This window comes from Eriocheir sinensis, chromosome 51 (genome assembly GCF_024679095.1).
Source record: "Eriocheir sinensis breed Jianghai 21 chromosome 51, ASM2467909v1, whole genome shotgun sequence".
In the NCBI taxonomy this organism is placed as follows: domain Eukaryota; kingdom Metazoa; phylum Arthropoda; class Malacostraca; order Decapoda; family Varunidae; genus Eriocheir; species Eriocheir sinensis.
The window spans coordinates 64,677-86,427 of NC_066559.1; the positions used below are offsets into that span (position 1 = coordinate 64,677).

General features: G+C 49.9%; 1 protein-coding gene across 1 annotated transcript in view; it reads right to left on the minus strand.

The window, feature by feature from the left end:
• Positions 1-5,489: 5,489 nt before the first annotated feature.
• The window catches only part of LOC126982453 (dual specificity protein phosphatase 10-like), a 39,409-nt gene continuing 23,147 nt past the window's right edge, over positions 5,490-21,751 (minus strand). Inside the window, exons 3-5 of the mRNA XM_050834494.1 lie at positions 21,178-21,443; positions 19,937-20,084; positions 5,490-8,395 (exon numbers count right to left, since the gene is read on the minus strand). Coding sequence (XP_050690451.1) covers positions 8,097-8,395; positions 19,937-20,084; positions 21,178-21,443 — 713 coding nt within the window. The 3' untranslated portion in view covers positions 5,490-8,096. The remainder of the gene's footprint in view (positions 8,396-19,936; positions 20,085-21,177; positions 21,444-21,751) is intronic.

The following is a 21,751-nucleotide window of genomic DNA, read 5'->3' on the forward strand; positions in this document are numbered from 1 at the left end:
CTTTAGAGAGACTGCTGAACTACTCTGTGGCGTTGATGAGACAACAGAGAAATGGGAAGCGAGGACGCGGAAGGGTTTTTTATAAGCTTGCAGCACCCCTCCCCTCCGGCATGTGTCTCACAAGGAGTGGCTTACGCCTATTTCGGCAGGTGTCTACTTGCCAACTCCCCAAAATTTACTACCTGAAGTCAAAATGGCTTAGTTTGTGATACCAAAGTTAGGTTGGGTGGCAAGGCATCACGATAAGTAACGGAGCTTCACTCACCCGCCGCCTCCACCCACGGCGGCACCTCCGAGTGAGGCTCAGGGCATCCTCCCCTTTCATCCTAAGCTACCCCAAGGATCGATCACCTTGCCTCAGCCATGATTTACGTGGGCATTCAAATGATTTCCTCCACTCAAGAGATATCATATTTTCATTATTGTTAATCGTAATGAAACTGAAATAAGACGCGCCAAATATGAAAACGATGAACTACGTTCATCATACTTCTTGCGGGTGCTTATCATTATCTTTAATGGTGGACTGACGGCTGCTGTATCTTCTATGACTTTGATAATTTGGACTTTACTAATATTATTCTAAGGGGTGAACAGAGGCGTGGCGTGGAGTGACTACCTCGTGGCGAGTGGCTGCCTCCCTCATCATTTTCTCGAGACGGAGGCGGCGGCAATCAAGGCGATGAATCACTAGCAGGCTCCCCGCATGCCATCGTGAGGTAGTAACACGCTGCTGTGTCACTCAAGGCCAAGAGTCTCTGGTGCGGCAATACTCAAGATTTCGTCCCCCCTCCCCCCCTAAGCCCCTTTCACCATTTCCTTTTCTTGCCGTTTCATTTTGTTAGCTCAAGGGAATACACGCATATTCTTCTCAATATACTTCGATAATATTTGTAAGAATTATGTTTCCGCCTTTTACATGAGCATAATTTAACAGTGTGGGGAAAAATGAGAATAAAACTTTCCTTATGATGGTATGAAATGATTGTCCGCAAAACTCTAAGCCTCACCTCACCTCACCTTGCGTAACACTTAAAATAAATTACATGTCTCAAGGAACGAAATACATATGTCCCTCAATATGAAGGTGCAAGTATATATAAGTAAAGGAAAAGGCAGACATCGGTTCTTTTAGGTGGGGAGCATATTTACACTATTGAGGCTATTTTATTTACTACTCTAACCGAACTTTACGTAACCTAACCTCTCGACCCCCCAGCTAACCCCCCACATGTATTATGCGCCGGAAAATCGTTTTTTTTTATTTTTGAGGGGGAGCCTATTTAAACTACTCTAACCGAACTTTACATAGCCTAACCTCTCGATCCCCCTGCTAACCAGGGGGGGCTGTGCCCCCCCTGCCCCCCCCCCTTTTTTTTTTTTTACATCTCGGCATGCAGCGCCGGTAAGCTTTCTTCAGGGGCCTGGTGGTCGGGCCAAGCCCGTCATGACGCAGGCAATTTTTATAGTGGCGCCAGTCATGCGTTCGAACCTGCTTCACGCGTTCGTACGTGCTACCGAACCTGCTTCACGCGTTCGTACGTGCTACCAGTAAGTGAATACATAGTCGTATATGACGGCTGCAGGATTCTTATGACGGGAATTACTTACCATTTAGATGCTTCATTATTACCTTAATACTGTAACGGGGGGGGCGCTTCGCCCCCCTCGATCCCCCTTTGGTATGGAGACAGTAAAATTGCGTGGTTTCCGTACGTGGTAAAAAATCCCAGAATGTATGGAAGTTCCCTACATCTAGGTAAATGTAGGGAATTTCCATACATCTAGGGTATTTTTCAACTCCCCATAACTCAAAAACTATGTATTTGCGACGCATTTCATGTGTACCGCCGCATTCCCCGCAGTCACAAAGGCCCCCTAGCCAATTTTGGTTGCGAGGGGTGAGTATGGGCAAACACTAGAACAATACTATATATAATTCTTGTGGAGGAAGGTGTCACACGCACTGAACCAGACGAGGCAGCGGCTTGAGCTAAGGGGGTGGGGGGCTGCGGAGACTTCGTCTGGCTGTGATGAAGCCCTCACTCCAAGTCCCTCCTCCAATGGGGACTTGGACTTGGTTGTCTCATCGAGTTCGTGTTGAGGCTGCAGGCCAACTTTTTTTCCTCTCAAGATAAATAAAGAGGTAGCAAGACAAGTACTGTGACAGTGTGGCAAGTACTGTCCAGCATACCAGGCCGCTCAACCCGGGCCATTATATGTTCGCGGTGGTAACATCCCCGCAAAATAAAAACATCATTCCCATGTTCTGCTTTAACGGAGTCAAGGTCACGGGCGAGGTGGTACGTATACTTAGAAGAGTACCTGTAAGACTCATTAGCAGTATATATTACTATAGCATTTCCACGAGAATCTGGCGGGCGGGAGGTGGCGGCTGGGGGGTCAGCCAAGGTCAGCACCGCCCCGCGGTCTGCCACACACACTCAACACCTCCCTCTATCTCTCATATGTTAGATATTTACTACCTTTAAATGAATTTAATTAAATAATTGAATAATCTAATTAGGTCATATAGTGTTACAAAATATTTGTTATTATCCCAAAAACGAAACAATCTGAACACTATATGACCTAATTAGATTATTCAATTATTTAATTAAATTCATTTAAAGGTAGTAAATATCTAACATATGAGAGGAAGCGAAAAGTATTGAGTGTGTGGCAGATGCGGGGCTTAGCTGACCCCGCAGCCGCAGCCGCCAAATTCTCCTGGAACGACTATAATAGGTATTTGTTCTACTAACATGGAATCAATAACAAGCTGGAAAACGAAATCGCCGTTGGTCCGCAAGTAAAAATTGACCAAAACGGCCAATGAAATACGTCTAAACAAAGTGAGCTGCGTGGTGCTCAGCCCATTCAGGCTGCACAATTACCTTATTCATGAGACGGTCGTTTCACGATTCACCGACTTGAAATCCAATGAAGGACTCTACACAGCAACAGCGTGCCATCACCTGGTCTGCCGCACAGGAAGCCACCGCTTTGGTCAGTCAAGCAGCCTCACGTCACTATCCAAGGGGATGATTATCCGGGGGGGAAAGGTTCACAGAACTGCCTGTGTATGGCTGCCCGTGCGTAGTGCTCAAGAGGAAGTATGATGCCAGCTGAGGGCACTGGGCAGGGTGTGAGTCCGCGACCCTCACGCTCTCTTGCGGAGAAAGGCGAACTCGACGAAGAAAACGAGATATTTACTCAATGACCATCTGACCAGTTTCCCTTGCTTTTTACTTCATGAATATGTAGTACTCCGCCTTTATTCAGCACTTTCTAAACTTTGACATAGAAGACAGAGCAGATAATTAGTTGAGAGACAGTTCGGCAATTTACTAAAGTCTGTTTCAGCAGGATATTACCGGCACGACCACATGTTCTTCAATTATGACTGGCCAAGTGGCAGCTAAGTGGAAAAGATAAGTTTGCTTGGCCCAGGAAGCTCGCTATGCGCTCAGTGCTGTTGGATGCATGAAAAAAAAATACACCTCAGTATCACCATGACATATTAACAACGCAATTTCACCATTGAACATGTATAGTGCCTAAATTTTCAAGAATTATGATGAGACAAAAAAAAAATAGTCATAAGTACACTTAACTTGAATATAGATAGAAATATAAACTTTTTATCGTATAAAAAATGTCTTCTTCTATCACATGATATCTACGAGAAAGAATAATGTGTCGTCTTGTTCAATAGAATGAATGTTAAAGATAATGACTCAAGGATGGCAATGATTTCAAGAAAACACAGGTAGATCTTGTAGTATTCCAGATAGTATTAGAAAACTAAGAGTAAAGCACAGAGGCGCGACGCCAGCGGCCAAGGCGGAAGCAAATTGACGGGTTCTGCGCGGTGATTGGCTGCCACATAGATTATCAAAATCAAGTGACAAAAAAAGGAGACGTGGCCACTTGTAATAACTTTTCGAAACAGACTATTTCTGTGGACTAAGCCAGGAGTGATATTCTGGCAGATCCCACGAACAAGTGTTAGTGATCTTACAAATGCTGCAGCTCTACACACCCGCCGACTCGACGAATAAATTGTAAGATACTTTTCAATAAGTTTACGTTTCCGGACAACGTGGTATATACATTTTTTTTGTGTGTGTTTTTTGATCTGTTGTTTAATTTCCTATGTTTCAGAGCAAGATGTTGTTGGTAGTACGGTTTTGAAGGACCGTGTATTTTTTTTTTTTTTTTTTAAATGACTCGTCTTACCTGTCATCTTCGCTTCCCCACTACGGCCGAGTTCCCACTATTCCGTTTTCATGTTTCCGTCGACAAAAATGACGTCACCAAAACAGCGGTCGCGCAGCACGGATGATGCACTCCGTCAGTCCATCGCACGCCATTTGTTTACAAACATGTACCGCATCGACCACAACGACCTCTTGTATATGTTATTTAGTATCCAAGTACTTCCACTTCATATTTTCATGATATATAGAAAATTCAACATCACTGGACTGGCACCACCGCCCCTACCCCGGACTCAAAAGTTAACTTGAGTTCATCTCTGGACGGGGCTCCGCGTGAGGCCCCGGGTTCCGCTGATGACGTCACTGATGGTCGACTGAAAACGGAATAGTGGGAACCCGGCCTTACTCACCTGCCCTCCGTGTCGTGCACGCATCTTCAACAACTGGAACCTGGCACTCGGAGAATTCCCCCAAATTACCATGACCTTGTTGTTATTTCATTATACCAATATTGTTCTTCTTTCTTTTTCTTTTGTCTACAGTAAAGGAAACAGCTCAAGGGCAAAAAAAAATGAAATAAAAATAATAATAATACTGAGGAAAACAGGCCGTTAATCACTGCCCCTAGAAAAAGAGCTTAAAAGAGTGGCCAAGAGAGGTCAATTTCGGGGTGAGTGATATTTCAATTTCTTACTACTACTACTACTTACAAGTACCACACTATTTTTTCTTTTAGTTCTGGTTTGCTTTTAATTTACAGTACGGAATAACAATATGCTGCCACTACTGCTGCGGCTGTTGTATAAAGTCCGACACAAATATGAAGTCAGTTTGGGAAGGGCCCGGACCTCTTCACAGCGCTGCCGACGACTTGAACTCTTTCAAGAGAAGGTTATCAGGACACCTCTCCTCCCGAAATTGACCTCTCTTTCGGCCACCTCTTTAGATTCTTTTTGTGAGCAGCGAGTAGCGGGCTTTTTTTTAATTTTTTTTTATTATTGTTTACTTTTTTGTGCCCTTGAGCTTTGTTGAAAAAATAAAAAAATAAAAAAAATCACCCCCACTACATCACTCTCTCCCTCATATGTCTGCTACAAACAGACTTCATAGCTGAGTCAGACTATAGGACAGTTCCTGCTGTTGTTGCTACTACTACTACTACTACTACTACTACCACCAATAATTACTATAATCATAATAACAGTAATAATAATGGTCCTTGCACCTCGCCCCGCAGCTCCACATTTAGGGGAAAAGAAAGTAATGTTTGTGTATGAACATTTATTTTGTTTACTTTCCTTCACTAATGGGGTAGATATATAAAGCTTAATCTGTAATATGTCCTATTTAATAAATAATCATGATTCGAATGAAATCATGTGTAATAAATATAATCGACTGGATAAAAAATAAGTAATCCTAATTATACAAGACTAGAATTTTTTTTCGTTTTCATCTAATAAAACGCCGACCCTCTCCTCGGGCAGCCGGGCGGCCCACCCGACAGACAGACAGACAGACAGACAGACAGACACTCTCCTCGGCCTCGCTTCTAGGGGTTTAAAAGATAATTCGAGTGGCACAGTATAACGTTAAAAATGTATTTACTGCAGACTAAAAACTAATGTAAATATTTATCATTTGTACTAAATCTTTCTAAGTATCATAAATAAGAATTTTCAATTCCAAGATGGTGTGTATATATATATATATATATATATATATATATATATATATATATATATATATATATATATATATATATATATATATATATATATATATTTAAAGAGACAGACTTTATAGATCAACAAGGCATACAGGTCTCTACAGAAGAACGGTCTGCCGAGAGAGAGAGAGAGAGAGAGAGAGAGAGAGAGAGAGAGAGAGAGAGAGGGGGGCTGGGGGTGGGGGGGCCTAGTGTCTGCTTCATGAGTGTGTGGGGACCTGGGGAGGGCGGCCTCGTCGGGCCGTCCACAACTCGTCCTACACGCTACTGGTACATAACAAAATGTTTCGGGACACTCCACCCACTGACTGCTGCTGCTGCTCGGGACACACTCACTCACACTATGGTAAATACATTGGATCCCTTACAAATCGTCCTGAATAAGTAAAGGCATCGTAAGTACAAGACCCCGCCCGCCCTAATCCTCGTTGCCGCCGCTGCTGCTCCTGTTAGTGCTGCTGCTGCTGCTGCTGTTTCCCGAGGCGTGGTGACGGTGGAGACCACTAATCCTTTGGTGACGCCCCTCCTCGTCCGAGTCTTTCCTCACCGGGCAGAACAAGGGTGAGCGTCTTCTCGGTGGTGCCACGCGTGTCTTCGGGGAGAGACAGCAATAACGCATCCAGAGGGCAATAGTTTACTGTCACAAATAAACTATCCCCTGATCCGCCTTGCTTCACCTGGCTGCCGGCAAGTTCCGAGCTGCGAGAACGGCCCTTGTCCTCCTGCCTCGCACCTCAAGACCCTGGCGAGGGCGAGGGTGCGCTGACGGTGCTGACGGCTCCCTCTCCTGTCATCTGAGGATGCTGAGTGTCAGTGGGACGAGCTGCAGCCACCACGATGCTGGCGCCCAGGAGGGAGGGAGGGGGCGAGGAACTGGCCCGGGGCATCACCACCCAAAGCTACCAGGCTCAGGGAGACTATCACATCGTAACTTTGTCGGAAACTATGAGAAGAAGGCTCTCGATAAGGCAATGCAGAATTGTCACCTAAGACAAACAGGGTTACAAACAACTAGTAGTAGTCGAGTAACTTGAATCGCTAAGAGTCCAACAAGCTAGTTAAGGCAAGGTTTTATTTTACTTTTTTTTCTTTTTTAATTTTTTGTTAATGTACTAATACTGCGCTGTCAGAACTGCCGCGTCAGGAACAGCTGCCCGCCCTGAGGGAGAGAGTTTCGCCTCCGTGCGCTGCCGCTCCCCATGACAAACGTTCATCCATTCACCGAGTCGCTCCTGAGACCAACGTTACGTGTTCCTGAACAGTTTCTCTTATGCTATAATGGAACAAATACACGTGACACTTTTTGATGAAGAGGGAAGATGGAAACTTTGTTTTGACTGTTATTCACAACCTTCAGTGATAAAAACATTCATTTCCTACACGTTCGTAACAACAATGTGGGGAACATGAAGAGTAAGTGTTGCGTGTTGGAAGTCCAAGAGATGAGAGGTTCTTGCTTTTCTTTGTGTTTGTGATGCTCCGAACTTGTCTAGGGAACCAGACGCTTGACTTCGCCGACAACCTGCTCGAGCCAGTCAGTGAGGCCTCCGAGTGGCGCGCGCGCACACACACACATACACACACACACACTCACACACACACACACACACACGGACCCGCTGTCTCCTGTCGTCCATGTTCACCAGGTTCTACAGACTCAGGACTGCCTGCTCGGTGCGCATCCTCTTGGCCAGGTTGGCGCCTTCCGTCTCTCCCGAAGCGTCCTCAAACCGGGTCTCTCCGAATTCGCATCTCTTCGCGCCTTGGAGTCTCACGTCACCGGAGTTGCACATGACGCCCTGGCTGTGCAGGTCTCGCGGCGCAGCGGCGAGGCCCACCTCCCCCGCCGGGAGGCTTTGCTCGCCCTCCAGATCGACGTCCAGGTCATCCAGGAGGAGCCTGGTGAGCGGGTGCGAGTGGAGGCTGCTGTGGAGCTGCTGGGCGAGGGAGGTGAGATGCTGGGTAGCGGCGGCACAGGGGGGCACCTGGGGAGGGGTGAGGAGAGCATCTCCTCCCTCAGGAATGATCCAGCAGCCACAGCCATCCAGCCTCCCGCCAGACGCCGCTCCGCCGGGCGCCTCCCCGTCCCCGTGACTCAAGCTGCCCCAGTCTGACCCCGCGGAGCCGCTTCCCGTTGGCGACTGTCATACATGGCACGCGTTGGGGACCTTCTTCACCTCCTGCCGCTGCCATTGGCATTGATGGCACGGCTTGCAGTCTGCCTCCGTTTTGTTGGCCTGCAGGGCCGTCTCCCACTCCACCAGCTGGCCCATGAAGTTGAGGTTCGGAGAGATGATGAGCCTGCGAGCCTTGACGTACTTGTAGGAGTCCACCATGGTCATGCGCGTGTGTTTCATCAAGTAGGCGATGACGATGGTGGGGGAGCGAGACACGCCGGCCTGACAGTGGACCAGGACGCGGGCCCCTGATTGTCGCGCCTCGTCTGCAACAAGAGGAAAGGAACGTTAGATCCACATGAAGCGACGTCTGATTAATGAAGTGTTTTTGCACTAGAACATCGTTGTTTCCTATCACTTAGGATATATGAAATCCGGTCTCTGATGAATACCACATGTTTTGACCTCGGTAAAAAAAATCCATCAGGTGAATTTTACACAAGCAATTCATTTCTACTTTTATGTCTACTGCTACCACCATTACTTCTACTACTACTACTACTACTACTACTACTACTACTACTACTACGACTAATTTAACCACCCCGCCCGTTCTTCCCTCTTGCCATTCACACACTAACACAAAAACTCAACCTCGAGATCTCCTGGAGAGTGGCGGCGGCGGCGGCGGCGCTCGCTGCTGGCCGGACAAAGCAATGATTGTTGGCCGAGGCTTTTGTTTCGCTAGTGAGTCATACGGTGCAATTGTTAGGCCCAGGCAGGCTTGGCGGTGCACACACACACACACACGAGGGGGAGGGAAGCCGGAAGACGCGACCCTTAAAATGTGTGTGTGTGTGTGTGTGTGTGTGTGTGTGTGTGTGTGTTAGTAGTTTTCTTTTCTCATTATTGCTCAGTAACTTGGTTTTTTTGGTTCAAGAGACACGAATGTTATTAGATTATTTACGATTCATTTTCTTCAGCAGCAGATGGGGAGGAAAAAAAAGTTGCGATTAAAAGAATGAATCAATTTGACTTCTTACATTTTTTTTTCCACGTGTAAATGAAGCCAGAAAAATGTCTCCCTCGCTTCTCCTTCACCCTCTCCGCCTCCTCCTTCATCCTCTCCTTCGGCCTCTCCCTCCGCGGCACTGTTCCACCGACCACAACAATGCCGCGAACCGTTTTCTTCCCCTCCCCCCCTCTGAAGGCCTTTGTGACGTCACGCGGGACCCTGGAGGACTCGTGGGGAGTATGGAGTGGCGGCTGAATGGGAGTGGGCTGAGTGGACTTGATGGGTGACATTTGGTGGAACTGGATGGGGCTGGGAGCGGCGAAGGAGGGTGATGTGTCGTGTAGAAGGCTGGATGGACTGGGTGAATGGGGCTAACGGCTATATTTTTAAACATTCTTGTGCCCAATCTCACATATTTGAGGAGGCTTTCATGAGAGTTTGGGTCATTTCCTTGGGTAGTTTTATGACCCTGGTGGTAGACTGACCCTTCTTCTGTACCATGAAGCTAAAAACACAGTCGTTAAAATTCGGTTGATCTCCTTTTTGGCCTTTGGAAGTAGTTGATGTGGGAGGTGGAAGCGTTTAACAATAACAACCTAAGTGAACGGGGACTGGCTGTGGGATTAGGTTACTGGGATGCTGTAGCGGTGGCCGGGCTGTGCTGAGGCCTGGACTAGAGCGGGTGGAAAGCAATGAACGTGTTGGTGTGTCGGACTTGTTGGTGTGAGAGGGATGGAGAGGGATGTTATTATGTAGAGGGGTTGGCGGTGGTGTCTGTGGGCGGCCTTTCTCGTCCCCTCGCCGGCTGCAGAGGATTAGTGACTCACACATAGCCCATCAATAGGCCGACTGACTGAATGACTCGCGGGCTGCCTGCTGGAGAGAGGCTTACCCCCCTAATCACCCTTCCTTTCCCCTCCTTTCCCTTCTGTGTCTGTCCAGCTGATCACCCCAGCACACACACACACACACACACACACACGCTAATCGATGGGCGCCAGAAAGCACCAAGCTGTCACCGGAGGCCTTGTGACGCGCGGTGACTCAGCGACGACGCGACGGAACGGAACGGAACGGAACGGCAGGGAAGAAAACGCGGCAATGACTTCGCTCCTCGCTCCCTCACACGCGCGCGCGGCCCATCTATTATTTCTCCTCCCTAACCCTCTCCCTCTCCCCCCGACCACACACATAAGGAAGTGATTTTCCCTCGTAAGCTACAAAGGAGGAGGAGGAGGTTGTAGTTTTCCCATACATTTGACAGCTTCAAGCCTACTCTATTACACTCCCCCTTCTTGCATGGCATCCCACTATGGCCTATTTCCATTCTCCTATCCTATTTATCCTATTCTCTCGTCACCGTCCACCACTCCACCAAGCTACTATACCAGCCGTCCACTCTATCCAATACCCATTCATACAGCACCTCCCACCATTCTCTGATCACCGCCCACCACTCCACCAAGCAACTTACATCCGTCCACTCCATTCAGTACCCATCCATACAGCAGCAACAGCTCCCATCAACCCCTCAGGCAGTTCCTTGCACCAACTTCCTAAGCTCACTCACTTTATCGCCCCCAGTCCCCCCCCCACCTCCCGGCGGCCCTAATGCACGCACTCTCGGTTTTTGTTTGAAGCTCACAAAGCCCCAACTGTACACAAGAGTCGCGTGTGTGCTCCTAAACAGCCATTGAAGCGTCTCCCGAAACCTTCTCTATCAAAGAACCTCCATGACCCCCCCCCCCCTTCGCCCCACCCCTTTCCTCTTTTCCCTAACGCGTTTCCTCCTCTTTTAATAACCAAAAAGGTCTCAATCCCCCCAACACGACTTTTCAATCTGAGGGCTGCGGGGCGGGGCGGGGCGGGGCGGGGCGGGGCAAGCTATCATGGGACCTCAGCGATGGATCTTGAGTCGACTTTTAAAACGACAAAATCCTAATTCGAGATAGAAAACAATCTCACTGGACGATGGCTTCCTCCCTCGAGCAGCAGCGGGCCTGGATGCTGCCAAACACTAGCTGAAATTACAGTTTGTGCAGTCCCCCCCCCAGGCCTCCCTTCTAGTATACCTCCCTGCGTTCCTGCCCCAGCCCCTTCTCTCTCTCTCTCTCTCTCAGCAGGTGACGACAACACCTTCATCCTTTTGAGGGCTATATATATATACTGTTATATGTATGTGCATCCTCAATAAATGTATCAAATCAAATCTCTCTCTCTCTCTCTCTCTCTCCTCGTCCCTGCACCACTCACTAGCCCCCCTCCTCCTCTCTCTCTCTAGTTCCACCACCGGCCCCACCTCTCATTCATCCCCTCCATTATGCTTCCTTTAGTCCTGCTCTCTCTTCGGGTCCCAAGCAGGAGGAGGACTTGAGACACAGGTATACGAGCCTCCAAACGGAACAGTCTTCAGGGATGGGATGATTGCCCCTCCCCAGCTCTCAGGTGTGCATTTAATTTACTACTACAACCGGCAAGGCGGGGACGATGATTAAATAGAACTGATCAAGGTGAAAGCGACGCGGATGGAGGGAGGAGGAGGAGGAGGAGGAGGAGGTGGAGTGCGAGTGTTTCGGGCCGTCGTCATCATCGGGGAGGGAGAGAGAGAGGGAGAGCAGCACAAGAGTCTCCGCGGGATCGTGAAGCGACCCCGCCCATTCATGAGTCATCCCCAGTCCACCTGTTGCTCACCCTCCTCCCCCGTGCTCTCCTCTCCCCCTCGCGCTGCTGCTGCTGTCACGCTATCACAATTCCGGGTTTTCCTCTCTACTTAATTTCCTCCGTTTTACATCCACTTCCTCACCTCCCGGCGTGCTACCGTTTGTGTGATGTTCCTGCACGCAGACCCACACCACGCTGAAGCCTTAGTCGTATTTTAAAACATGAATGAGGGCGGGAGTGAGACTGTACGAATGAGTGAGTGAGTGAGTGAGAGAGGGGATCAATCGGGTTTTCATGAGCGTTTTTTAAGGCTCATGGCACAGAAGAAGGGTCAAACCACCACCAGGGTCATAAAATTACCCCTGGAAAGGCCTACAGCTCCTACGAAAGCCTTGCCAAATATGTGAACTTGGGCGAGGAAGTGTTTAACAATCCGGCCATTTGGACCTGAAGAGCATCGCCTCCTTCACCGGTTTGCCCAAGTTCAGTTCATCGGGGCGGCCACAACATTTCCCAGAAGCCTGACCAAGCGGCGGCGCGGCGGGGCGGGGCGGGTATGTCCGAGCCGGGCGCGCGGGATTCCCTCACCCTGTGGCAGTGTGGCCTCCAGGGTGTTGCTTCATCTCGCCTCGCCTCGCAGATAAACAGGCAGATAGATGGATTGATAGAGAGGGAGCGAGCATCATCCCTCTTCCACCCTTGAACCCGCTAACCTTCAGTATGATGTAGGAAGAGAAGCATGAAGAAGAGGAGGAAGGAAGAGTACAGCATGAGAAGAGGAAGGAAGAGTATAAGCAGGAGAAGAGGAGGAAGGAAGAGTATAAGCAGGAGAAGAGGAGGAAGGAAGAGTATAAGCAGGAGAAGAGGAGGAAGGAAGAGTATAAGCAGGAGAGGAGGAAGGAAGTGTACAAGAAGAGGAGGAAGGAAGGAAGAGTGGAAATAAAAGTAGGAGGGTGAAGGATAAAACTGGGGATTAGGAAGAGTAAGAAGATGAAGAGAGGAAGAAGAGGCAGATGTAAAAATAGAGGAAGATCGCGAAAAAGGGCAGGTGTTGTGCTCTCTCTCTCTCTCTCTCTCTCTCTCTCTCTCTCTCTCTCTCTCTCTCTCTCTCTCTCTCTCTCTGCGCTGCCCGTCTCTTCCCTCCCGCAGACAAAAGGGCGAAGGGGGAAGGGAAGGGAAGGGGAGAGAAGGAAGATGACAAATGTCCCAGATGTGTCGCTATACCAAACCCTTCCTTCCTCCTCCTCCTCCTCCTCCTCCTCCTCATTCAAAAGGGAGGAATAGGAGAAACGTATATTTGTGTGTATTGCTTTCCCTTCCTTTCCCTTCCCTTTGAGGTCGAGTACAATGGTTACGTTCCTGCTTCCTCCCTCCGTTCCTCTTTCCTTCCCTTCGTTCCTCTTCCTTTTGTTTCTCTTTCCTCTTCTTCCCCCCTCCGTTCCTCTTTCCTCCCCTTCGTTCCTCTTCCTTTTGTTTCTCTTTCCTCTTCTTCCTCCTCCTCCTCCTCCTCCCTGACCCTCACACTCATGGAAGTAACCAATGGAATCTCCCTTCATTGTGTCATCCGGTCACCCCCCTCCCCTCTCTCTCTCTCTCTCTCTCTCTCTCTCTCTCTCTCTCTCTCTCTCTCTCTCCGTGACGTCATATCCGTGAGGTGAATGAGGGAAGGAGAGGGAGGAAAGAATGGATGGAGGGATGAATGAGGGAAGGAATAGATGGAGGCAAAAAGAGGGAGAGATGAATGAGGGAAGGAGAGATGGAGAGTTGAATGATCTCTCCATCAACCACTTCTTCCGGTTCCAATAAATATTAAACAACATATTCCTCCTTATACCCTCTCTCTCTCTCTCTCTCTCTCTCTCTCTCTCTCTCTCTCTCTCTCTCTCTCTCTCTCTCTCTCTCTCTTATGAACGGTCGCCCCCCTCCCCCCCTAACTGCCTTGTGGTTGGAGTAAGGAAAGGGGGGGGGGGAGGGGTTGTTTTAGGGGGGTGAGTAGAGCAACGGCTTCCTCCTTCTACCCTCCCCACTCCCTTTATTTTTCCCCTCCCCTTCCTTATTTCTCTCCTTTCTTCCAGTTTCTCTCCCTCCAATTCTCTTCTTTATTTGTTTTTCTCCTTCCTCTCCATTCCCTTCTTTCTTCCTTCATCTTCCACCCTTTATTATCACCTCTCTATCTTCTTCCCTTCCTCTCCTCTTCCTCTTCTTCTCCTCCACTTCCTCATATCTTCCTCTTTCTCCACCTCACCTCTTCTCTACTATCTCCCTCTCCCTTCTCCTTCACTCTCCTATCTCCCTCTCTCCACCCTCCTTGTATTCCTCTCTTCTCCCTCCCTTCCCTTTCTCTCCCCTTCCCTCCCAATTATTTTCCTCCACCCTCCTTTTCCACAACACGGTTCTTCTCTCCAAGTCTTCTCTCTCCCTTCCTCTCCCCTCCCCTCCCTCCCTCTTATCTTTCTCTCCCTATCTCTCCATCACGTTTCTCTCCACGCCTCCCCTCCCTATCTCCCCTACATCTCTGTCCCTCACACCTCCCCTACACTTATCTCCCTCTCTCCCTCCCTTCCTCTCCCATCCTTTATCTTCTTTCCTCCATATCCATATCCTTTCCTCCTCCCTTCTAATTATCCTTCTCTCCCTCCTCTCCTCCACACCTTATTCTCCATCCTTCAATCCTGTAAGAATTCTACAAAGTGTTTCCTTCTGTGTCTCTGGGGAGGAGGAGGAGGAGGAGGAGGAGGAGGAGGAGGTTCACGGTCTTCCTTTACAGTCAAGGATGAGTCTGATTCCTCTCTCTCTCTCTCTCTCTCTCTCTCTCTCTCTCTCTCTCTCTCTCTCTCTCTCTCTCTCTCTCTCTCTCGTTATTTTTGCCATATTGCGTTTCACTTAGCTTCCCTCCCATGTGTGTGTGTGTGTGTGTGTGTGTGTGTGTGTGTGTTGGGGAGGGGTGGGCGGAGCGGGGGGGCGCAAAATGATGACAGCAGCAGTTATATTCTTCTCTAACCTCCCTCAACTCCTCTTCGCTTCTGCTTCCTCCTCCTCCTCCTCCTCCATTGCCTTAGATTTTAGGTTAAGCTGGAACACTTTTGCACAGGGAGAGAGGTGTCTGAGGGGATGAGGGGGAGGGGGGAGAAGAGGGAGGGGAGCGGGGGCCAGAGGGGGAGGATGAATGGGCCAGGTGGTGGTTTAATCCATGAAGGTATAAGGGGGATTAGGGTCGTATTTGAAAACATTTTGTCTCCGAAGTTCACCTATTTGACAAGGCTTTCGTATGTGTTTAGGGCATTTCCAGGAGTAGTTTTATGATCCTGCTGGTAGTTTGACCCTTCTTCAGTAGCATGAACCTAGAAAAACACTCATTAGAACCCGATGGATCCTTCTTTGTCCTTTAGAAATAGTTCATGTGAGAAGCGAAAGTGTCTTATGATACCCGCCATTAGTTAATCCTTCTGTTTACTGGTGTGGGGTGATGAGAAGGGGTGAGGAGTGTTTGGAGGGGGTCAGTGATGGGGGAGGAGGAGGGAGGAGGGGAAAAGAGCACGAATGAGAGGTTGGTATTCTTAAACGCTCTCTCCTCACATCAACGCTTTCCTAAAGTAAAAAATGAGATTAATCAGGTTCTTGGGAGTGTTTTTTTCAGGTTCACGGTACAGAAGAAGGGCCAGACTACCAGCAGGGCCATATAACTACCCCTGTCTCTTTGCTTCTATTTCTCTTTGATTATCGCTGCTTTCCCCTTCCTCTACGCCCCCCCCTCCCCCTCTCTCTCTCTCTCTGCTTCTCTTTGCCTCGTCCTGCACCCCTTCTCATATAATATTCCTCTCGGGGCGAATTATCCCCATAAAGTGCCCCTGTTCGGTCGGCCTTGCTCCTCCCCGTCTCTCTTTGCCGGCTATACATTGCGAGTTTTGGCGGGTTATCTTAATTAAGGAACCGGGGTAAGGGGGGGGATGGGTCGTGGTCGTGAATGGGCGTAGGAGGAAGAGGAAGAGGAGGAAGAGGAGGAGGAGGAGGAGGAAGTGGAATCAGCATCCACCCGGGCCTCGTCTCGTCAGGACAACAATGGGAAGCACACACTTCATGAGCCCTAAAGTCAGGCTTATTTGACTTCTCACAATGCCTCCTCCCTCCCACTCCTTCCCTCTCCACGTCACCCGCCCCCCCTCTCTCTCTCTCTCCATATCTCAGTCGCCCCTTTTTTTCTCTTTTTCCATGTCAGGTTATTAGTGATTTCTTTTTTCTTGTATTGATTCACGCGAAGAAGGGCCTCGCGAGGGTCTTCTTCGGTGAGGGGACATCCTGGTCTGGCCCCTCCATCACTCCGTCACGAGGGAGGGAGGGAGTGAAGGAGTGAGGAGCCCCGAGAACTGGAGTGACATTGTGTAAGGGAAGGAGAGGAAGGTGGAAAAATAGAGGAGGGAGAAGGTGGATACAGTGGAGAGAGGAAGAATGAAAGATGGAGAGAACAGGAAGGAAGCAGGAAAAATAAGGAGACGGGAGTGAGGGGGGGGGAGGAAGAGGGGGAGGTAACAGTGAGGAGAGGAAGGATGAATGGGTGTGAGAGGAGTCTTGATATTAATTGAGAAGAGGAAAGGGAGGAGCGTAAAGAGAGGGAAGAAAGGGAAAATGGGAAGAGGCGGAGGAGAGGGCCGCCCTACTGTCAATACCTCGTGTCAATATCAATAGCCCGCCCATTGTTGTTCGTCGTGACTCATAGGCGATAAGGGCGAGGAGCTTCCCCCGCCCTCTGCTCCCCTCTCACCCTTCCTACACCCCATGCTTCCTTCCCTCTCACCCTCTCTCCCTCCAGCTTCACACGCCATTACTCTCCCTCCCGCGCTCTGATTCATCACCCGCGGCCGCAGCGCAACTGTGGCCGCACGCACCGATGTTCGGCGTCACGCACCCACCATGCACCCCCAACCCCCCGCCGCTCCGTCCCGCAGATGTGTCCCGCGGCGTCCCAGCATCGCGCAGCCTCGGGGACGCGGCGAGAGATAAGATTCAGCGAAAAACAAGGAAAACTAACAAACTTTATCGGGAGGCGTAGCGCTCAGGCTAATTTGGGCCGCGGCGAGAAAACAAAGACCAGTGGGAGGGACAAGGAGGGGGGAGGGGGGGGGGAGTGAAGGCGCCCTCACAAACTGTGGAGGAGAGAGGGCAAACAGCCACCCGGGGTCGGGGAGGAGGGAGCGAGGGGCGATGAGTCACAGCGCAGCGCCCCCGTGGTGTTGACGGCGACGCTTCCCGCCCGACGCACACCAAGCCTCAGGACCACGGCTCAGCACTGCCGCGCCGCACACCTGCACGGGGCCGGCAGGTGACAAGAACATCACCAATACACTTTCTCTTTTCAAACGGCCAAACTTTTTTTTTTTTTTTTGGACTGGAAACTCAGGTTTTGTTTGATCCTTTCTCTACTCATCCTTCCTATTCCAGCGTATTCTTACCTATTACTTTCCTCGGCCTCCTTGGCAAGTAATTTATCGGCCGGCAATGTTTTTCAACGGTGCCGCTAAATACTACGATCACGTTCAGCATCATCAGGGGGGGGGAACCAGCCTCAGGGGACGACGCGCTTCGGGCCGAGGGGCAGGTCAGGGCACGCCGGCAAAGGCCACATGTCTATTAGCTACATACAAGGGTGACGTCACCGCCTCGCACGGGACGGCCGGGCGTGTTAAATGTCCCGTGAAGGAATAATAAAGTCACCCACTTGTGAATTAATAAGCATTCTTCGCGTCACTGATCGCACCGAGAGTGTTGGAGGGGCGAGGGGTGGAGAGGGACAGGGCGGGGAGTGGGGTGGACAGAATGGGGAGGTATAGGGTGGATTGGGTTACGAAACGGGCTGGACAGAGAGAAAGGGAGGGGAGGAGGTGAAGAGTGGAATGCCCAAAACTAGCTGGTGAGAACAAAATGGGTGGAGGGGATGGGGTATACAGGGAGGGACGGAGCCTACAAGGGTCCTGGAGACACTTGTGCCAGGTAATAACACGCTCGGCCGCTGTGCACAAACAATCCCACCATTAGCGCCGCCGCTCCCCTTCTGTGCCGCCCTCCACTTGGGAACCTGAATTGCTCACGCCTTCAATATACCGCCCGCGGCTGTCCTCGTCACTAAACTGGAACAGGCTTGGCAGTCATGTTGTGAGTGCCAATACGATAGAAGCGTTCAAGGGGCTAAATTCATGGATAGCGCGGTTGGGTATAGGTTTACAGGGGCAGCCTTTTATAGGCCTACCGGTCTTTTGAAATCTCCTTATGTTCTTATGTTCTTATGCTCCCCCCCTACTCTATGCAGCTCTTTTCTCCTCCTTTTCCAATTCCACATGCTCGTTCCTTCCTTTCCTCCTTTATGTAGCTGCTTCCCCCTCCTTTCCTTCTTCTTTCCTCCTCATGCGACGCGGGACGAGGTGTTGTAGCCAGCAACGCCCGGGCAACAAACAAGGTGTAGTGGGTACCAGAGTGCGTCAACAACAGGCGCCGCGCTAACCCGAGGGAGGCTCAGCAGAGCGAGGGGGCCGCGACTGCCTCGACCCACGCCAACCGGTTTCCTTGACGCGTTGAGCAGTTACGGGGCGGAAACGCGACGCGGATGGCAGGAAACAACCTTCACTTTATTAATTAACAAACGGCCGTAAGGGGGCTATTCGGGGCCGGGATTAGGTCGAGGAGGAGGAGGAGGATGTGATCTTCCGAGTGGGCTACTTGAGGGATAGGAGGAAGGATGTAGCTAATGAATGGAGGAGGAGGAGGAGGAGTTGAGCTACTTGAGGGATAGAGGGTAATGAATAGACGAGGTCGGTAGTGTTTGTCTCGTGAGGGTGGGGCGGGGTGGGGGGCCGGGGTGGGGGGGTGGGGGAAGCCTCAAGTCAACATGTTCTTTTGCCGAGTACTCACATGACTCACCCTTCAGCCTTCACTCAGTACTCCCTCCATTATTCATCGTTCCCTCCCTCCCTCCCTCCACGGTGAGTCATCGCTCTACCCCTAAGCTATGGTTCCTGCCGCTCCCCTCACTTTCTCCCCACCCCCCCCCGCGCTCTCTCTTAAGTCACCCTACGTCACCCTCCTCCACTCTGGCTCTAATGGCGTATTATTTTATTAGCTGGATTACTGTAGTGTGTGTGAGAGGGGGGAGGGGTAGTGGTGCAGTGGTGGGGTATGAGGAGGGTGGTGGTGCAGAGGGGTAGGGGGGGGAGGTAAGAGGGGGCAGGGAAGGGCAAATGCACCAATTACATCTATGGCAACGGTGCGTCTAATTTAGGTGAAAGGGGAACGCTAAGCTCGGTAATCTTTGTTTGTGTAACGCCCGAAAACACGGCGGGAAGTGGTGTTTGTGTAACGCTCTTAAGTTGTTATATCATGGCGCTTCAAAACATTGCGTGAAATCCTTTTTATAACGCTCCAAAATTTGCCTTCTATGTGTGTGTGGAAAGGCGCTGGTATCTTCTTATCCCTACTACTACTACTACTACTACTATTATTACTTCTACTACTGCCGCTACTATCATTACTATATTGCTACTACTATTACTGCTACGATTCTTACAACCTATGAATAATATAAAAAAAAACTTTAAAAAAATCCTCGACACTTCTAACACCTGAAAAAAAAGGAAAAGCTATATTCGACTACCCTAACAACAACTCCTGCCTCCAACAACCTAAGTCTATATATACCAAGTCAAGTCACTCTGCTTCAAAACTGCGACCGGTACGCGCAGGAGGCGGTTTGGGGGCGGAGCAGCGGGATGACGTCACTTGAAGGTAAAAAAAATAAATAAATAAATAAATAAATAAAAATAAAAAATAAAATACCCGCCAGTTCAGGGGTGACTAAAGTTGCGGCCGTATGTGCACTATGGATGTGCATGCTTTCTTTCTTTCACAGCGCGTTCAGGCAAGCCACTGATGAAAAAAATATGCCTTTTTATTGTGCTATTGCGTGACTGTAATTCCAATGCCTACAGGCGGTGTGGGGTGTGAGGGAGGGCATGTTGAAGTGATTGATTTAAATTAGTCCGCCTTTCTTCGTTTTCTCTAAATCCCTGTTTCTACATTCTCTAGTTTGGCTCCAAGCAACGTCACGCATAAGCCACGCCTCTGCCGTGTCTCCTCCCACAAACCTGCGTATGACTTGACTTGGTGTATATAGACTTTGCCAACATAAACAACATCTCCAACTCACCGATGAAGTGGATGGCCTCGTCGAAGTACTGCCTGAGGTTTTGGTGGCCCGAGTCCATGGCCGGCAGCGTCTTGTAGCAAATGCCGGAGTCTTGGTGATAGCCGGGCACATGGGAGGTGACGTTGAGGACCCGCGTGATGCCGAGAGCCTGGGGAGGGGGGGCACAGGGGGGTCAGGGGTCAGGGATCACTTGGTATGTACATAGAAAATTACAGATGTCACTCCACCCACACAAAACATTTCTACCACTATACAGGTCTCTCCTACACCCAAAAAGTGAGTTGTTTCTCTCTCTAAATAGTCACTCCAACATCCCAAGAGTCATTCCTTCCATAACACACGATAATATAACAAGAAAACTGCCTAAAGTAAAACATATATTTACGGTTGACAGAATGAGTCCTCTCTTAGCTTCCACGCAATTTATCCTACCCGACTATAGTCTTCCTAATATATCGAGGCCAGTCTGGCGTTGGCTCCCACGGGTCCATTTCTCCCCTCTGCTTTGCCACACAGTCCCAACACCTATTTTTTCCTCTCATATGTTACCTATAGCTTACATATGAGAGGAAGAGATAGGTGTTGGGACTGTGTGGCAGAGCAGAGGGGAGGAAAGGACCCACGGGAGCCTACGCCAGACCGGCCTCGACATATTTGGAAGACTATAGTGTAATTTTTATCCCTACCCGTCACTCCAACACCCCAAGAGTCATTCATTCCCTTAAAACATGAAATTATGATATGAAAAGAAGCTAAAGTTAGGCATCTTTCCGCTCATTTTCTCATTCCCCCGTTCACTGGGCGGCTGATGTTTTTAGGGAGTCCGCCGGCACTAGTTTAGACCGGTTACAGCCCAGGTTGGTTTTTCATCCCCTTAGTCATGTTTCGAGGAACGTAATGCCCGCTAGACAGTCACCCCCCATTGCCCCTTCCCCGCAGCCGAGTTGGAAAGTTTCGTTTAGTCGGCGCAACATCTGTGGTCATATGCCGGAGAGACAGGTAGGGGAAGGAATTGTAGGAGAAGGGAACAGACCCCAGGAGACGGGACACAACCCCCGATTAATACCTGGTCCCCATTCACTGCTGGGTGGACAGGGGCGTAGGGTATCGGAAAAGCCGCCCAAATTTTCCCACTCCGCCGGGGAATCGAACCCGGGCTCTCTCGGTTGTGAGCCGAGTGTGCTAACCACTGCACCACGAAGCCCCCCCCCCCCCCCCCGCAGCCGAGCACCGAGCCTCACCTGTAACACCCTCAGGTCCTGGGCGTCGCGGGCGTTGCCGATATAGAGGAAGGGGAGGACCTCCGACGCCTGTGCCTGCTCGATGGCCGCCTCGTTGCCCGGGGAGGATGGCATGCCGCCCACGCCCACGCCCATGCCGACGCTGACGCAGTTGTTGTAGGAGTCGTAGGCGGGGACGAGGTGCGTGTCGACTACTTCGTCCCTCGTCCGCATGAGCGCGTCCTCGCAGAGCTCGGGGTAGGCGCGCTCGAAGGCCTGGAAGCCACCTGTGGGTAAGAGAGGCACCTTGAGGAACGCCATAGCGAGGAAGACTATCGTGGTATTCCCTAACATGGCTTGCTCTGCGTGGCTTTCAAGAGCAACAGGGAACTGAAATATAAATCACCACAGCAAGAAATTTAAGAATATAATCATGAAAACTATATTAACTACGGCAAACAATATGCATGAAAGAAGCACAGGAGGAGCACCAGAAAGGCTAAACAGGACAACTTGAGCGAACCAAGAGCCGTATTTTAAGACACCATCGCTTCTCACATCAACTATTTCTAAAGGTCAAAGAGGGGATCAATCT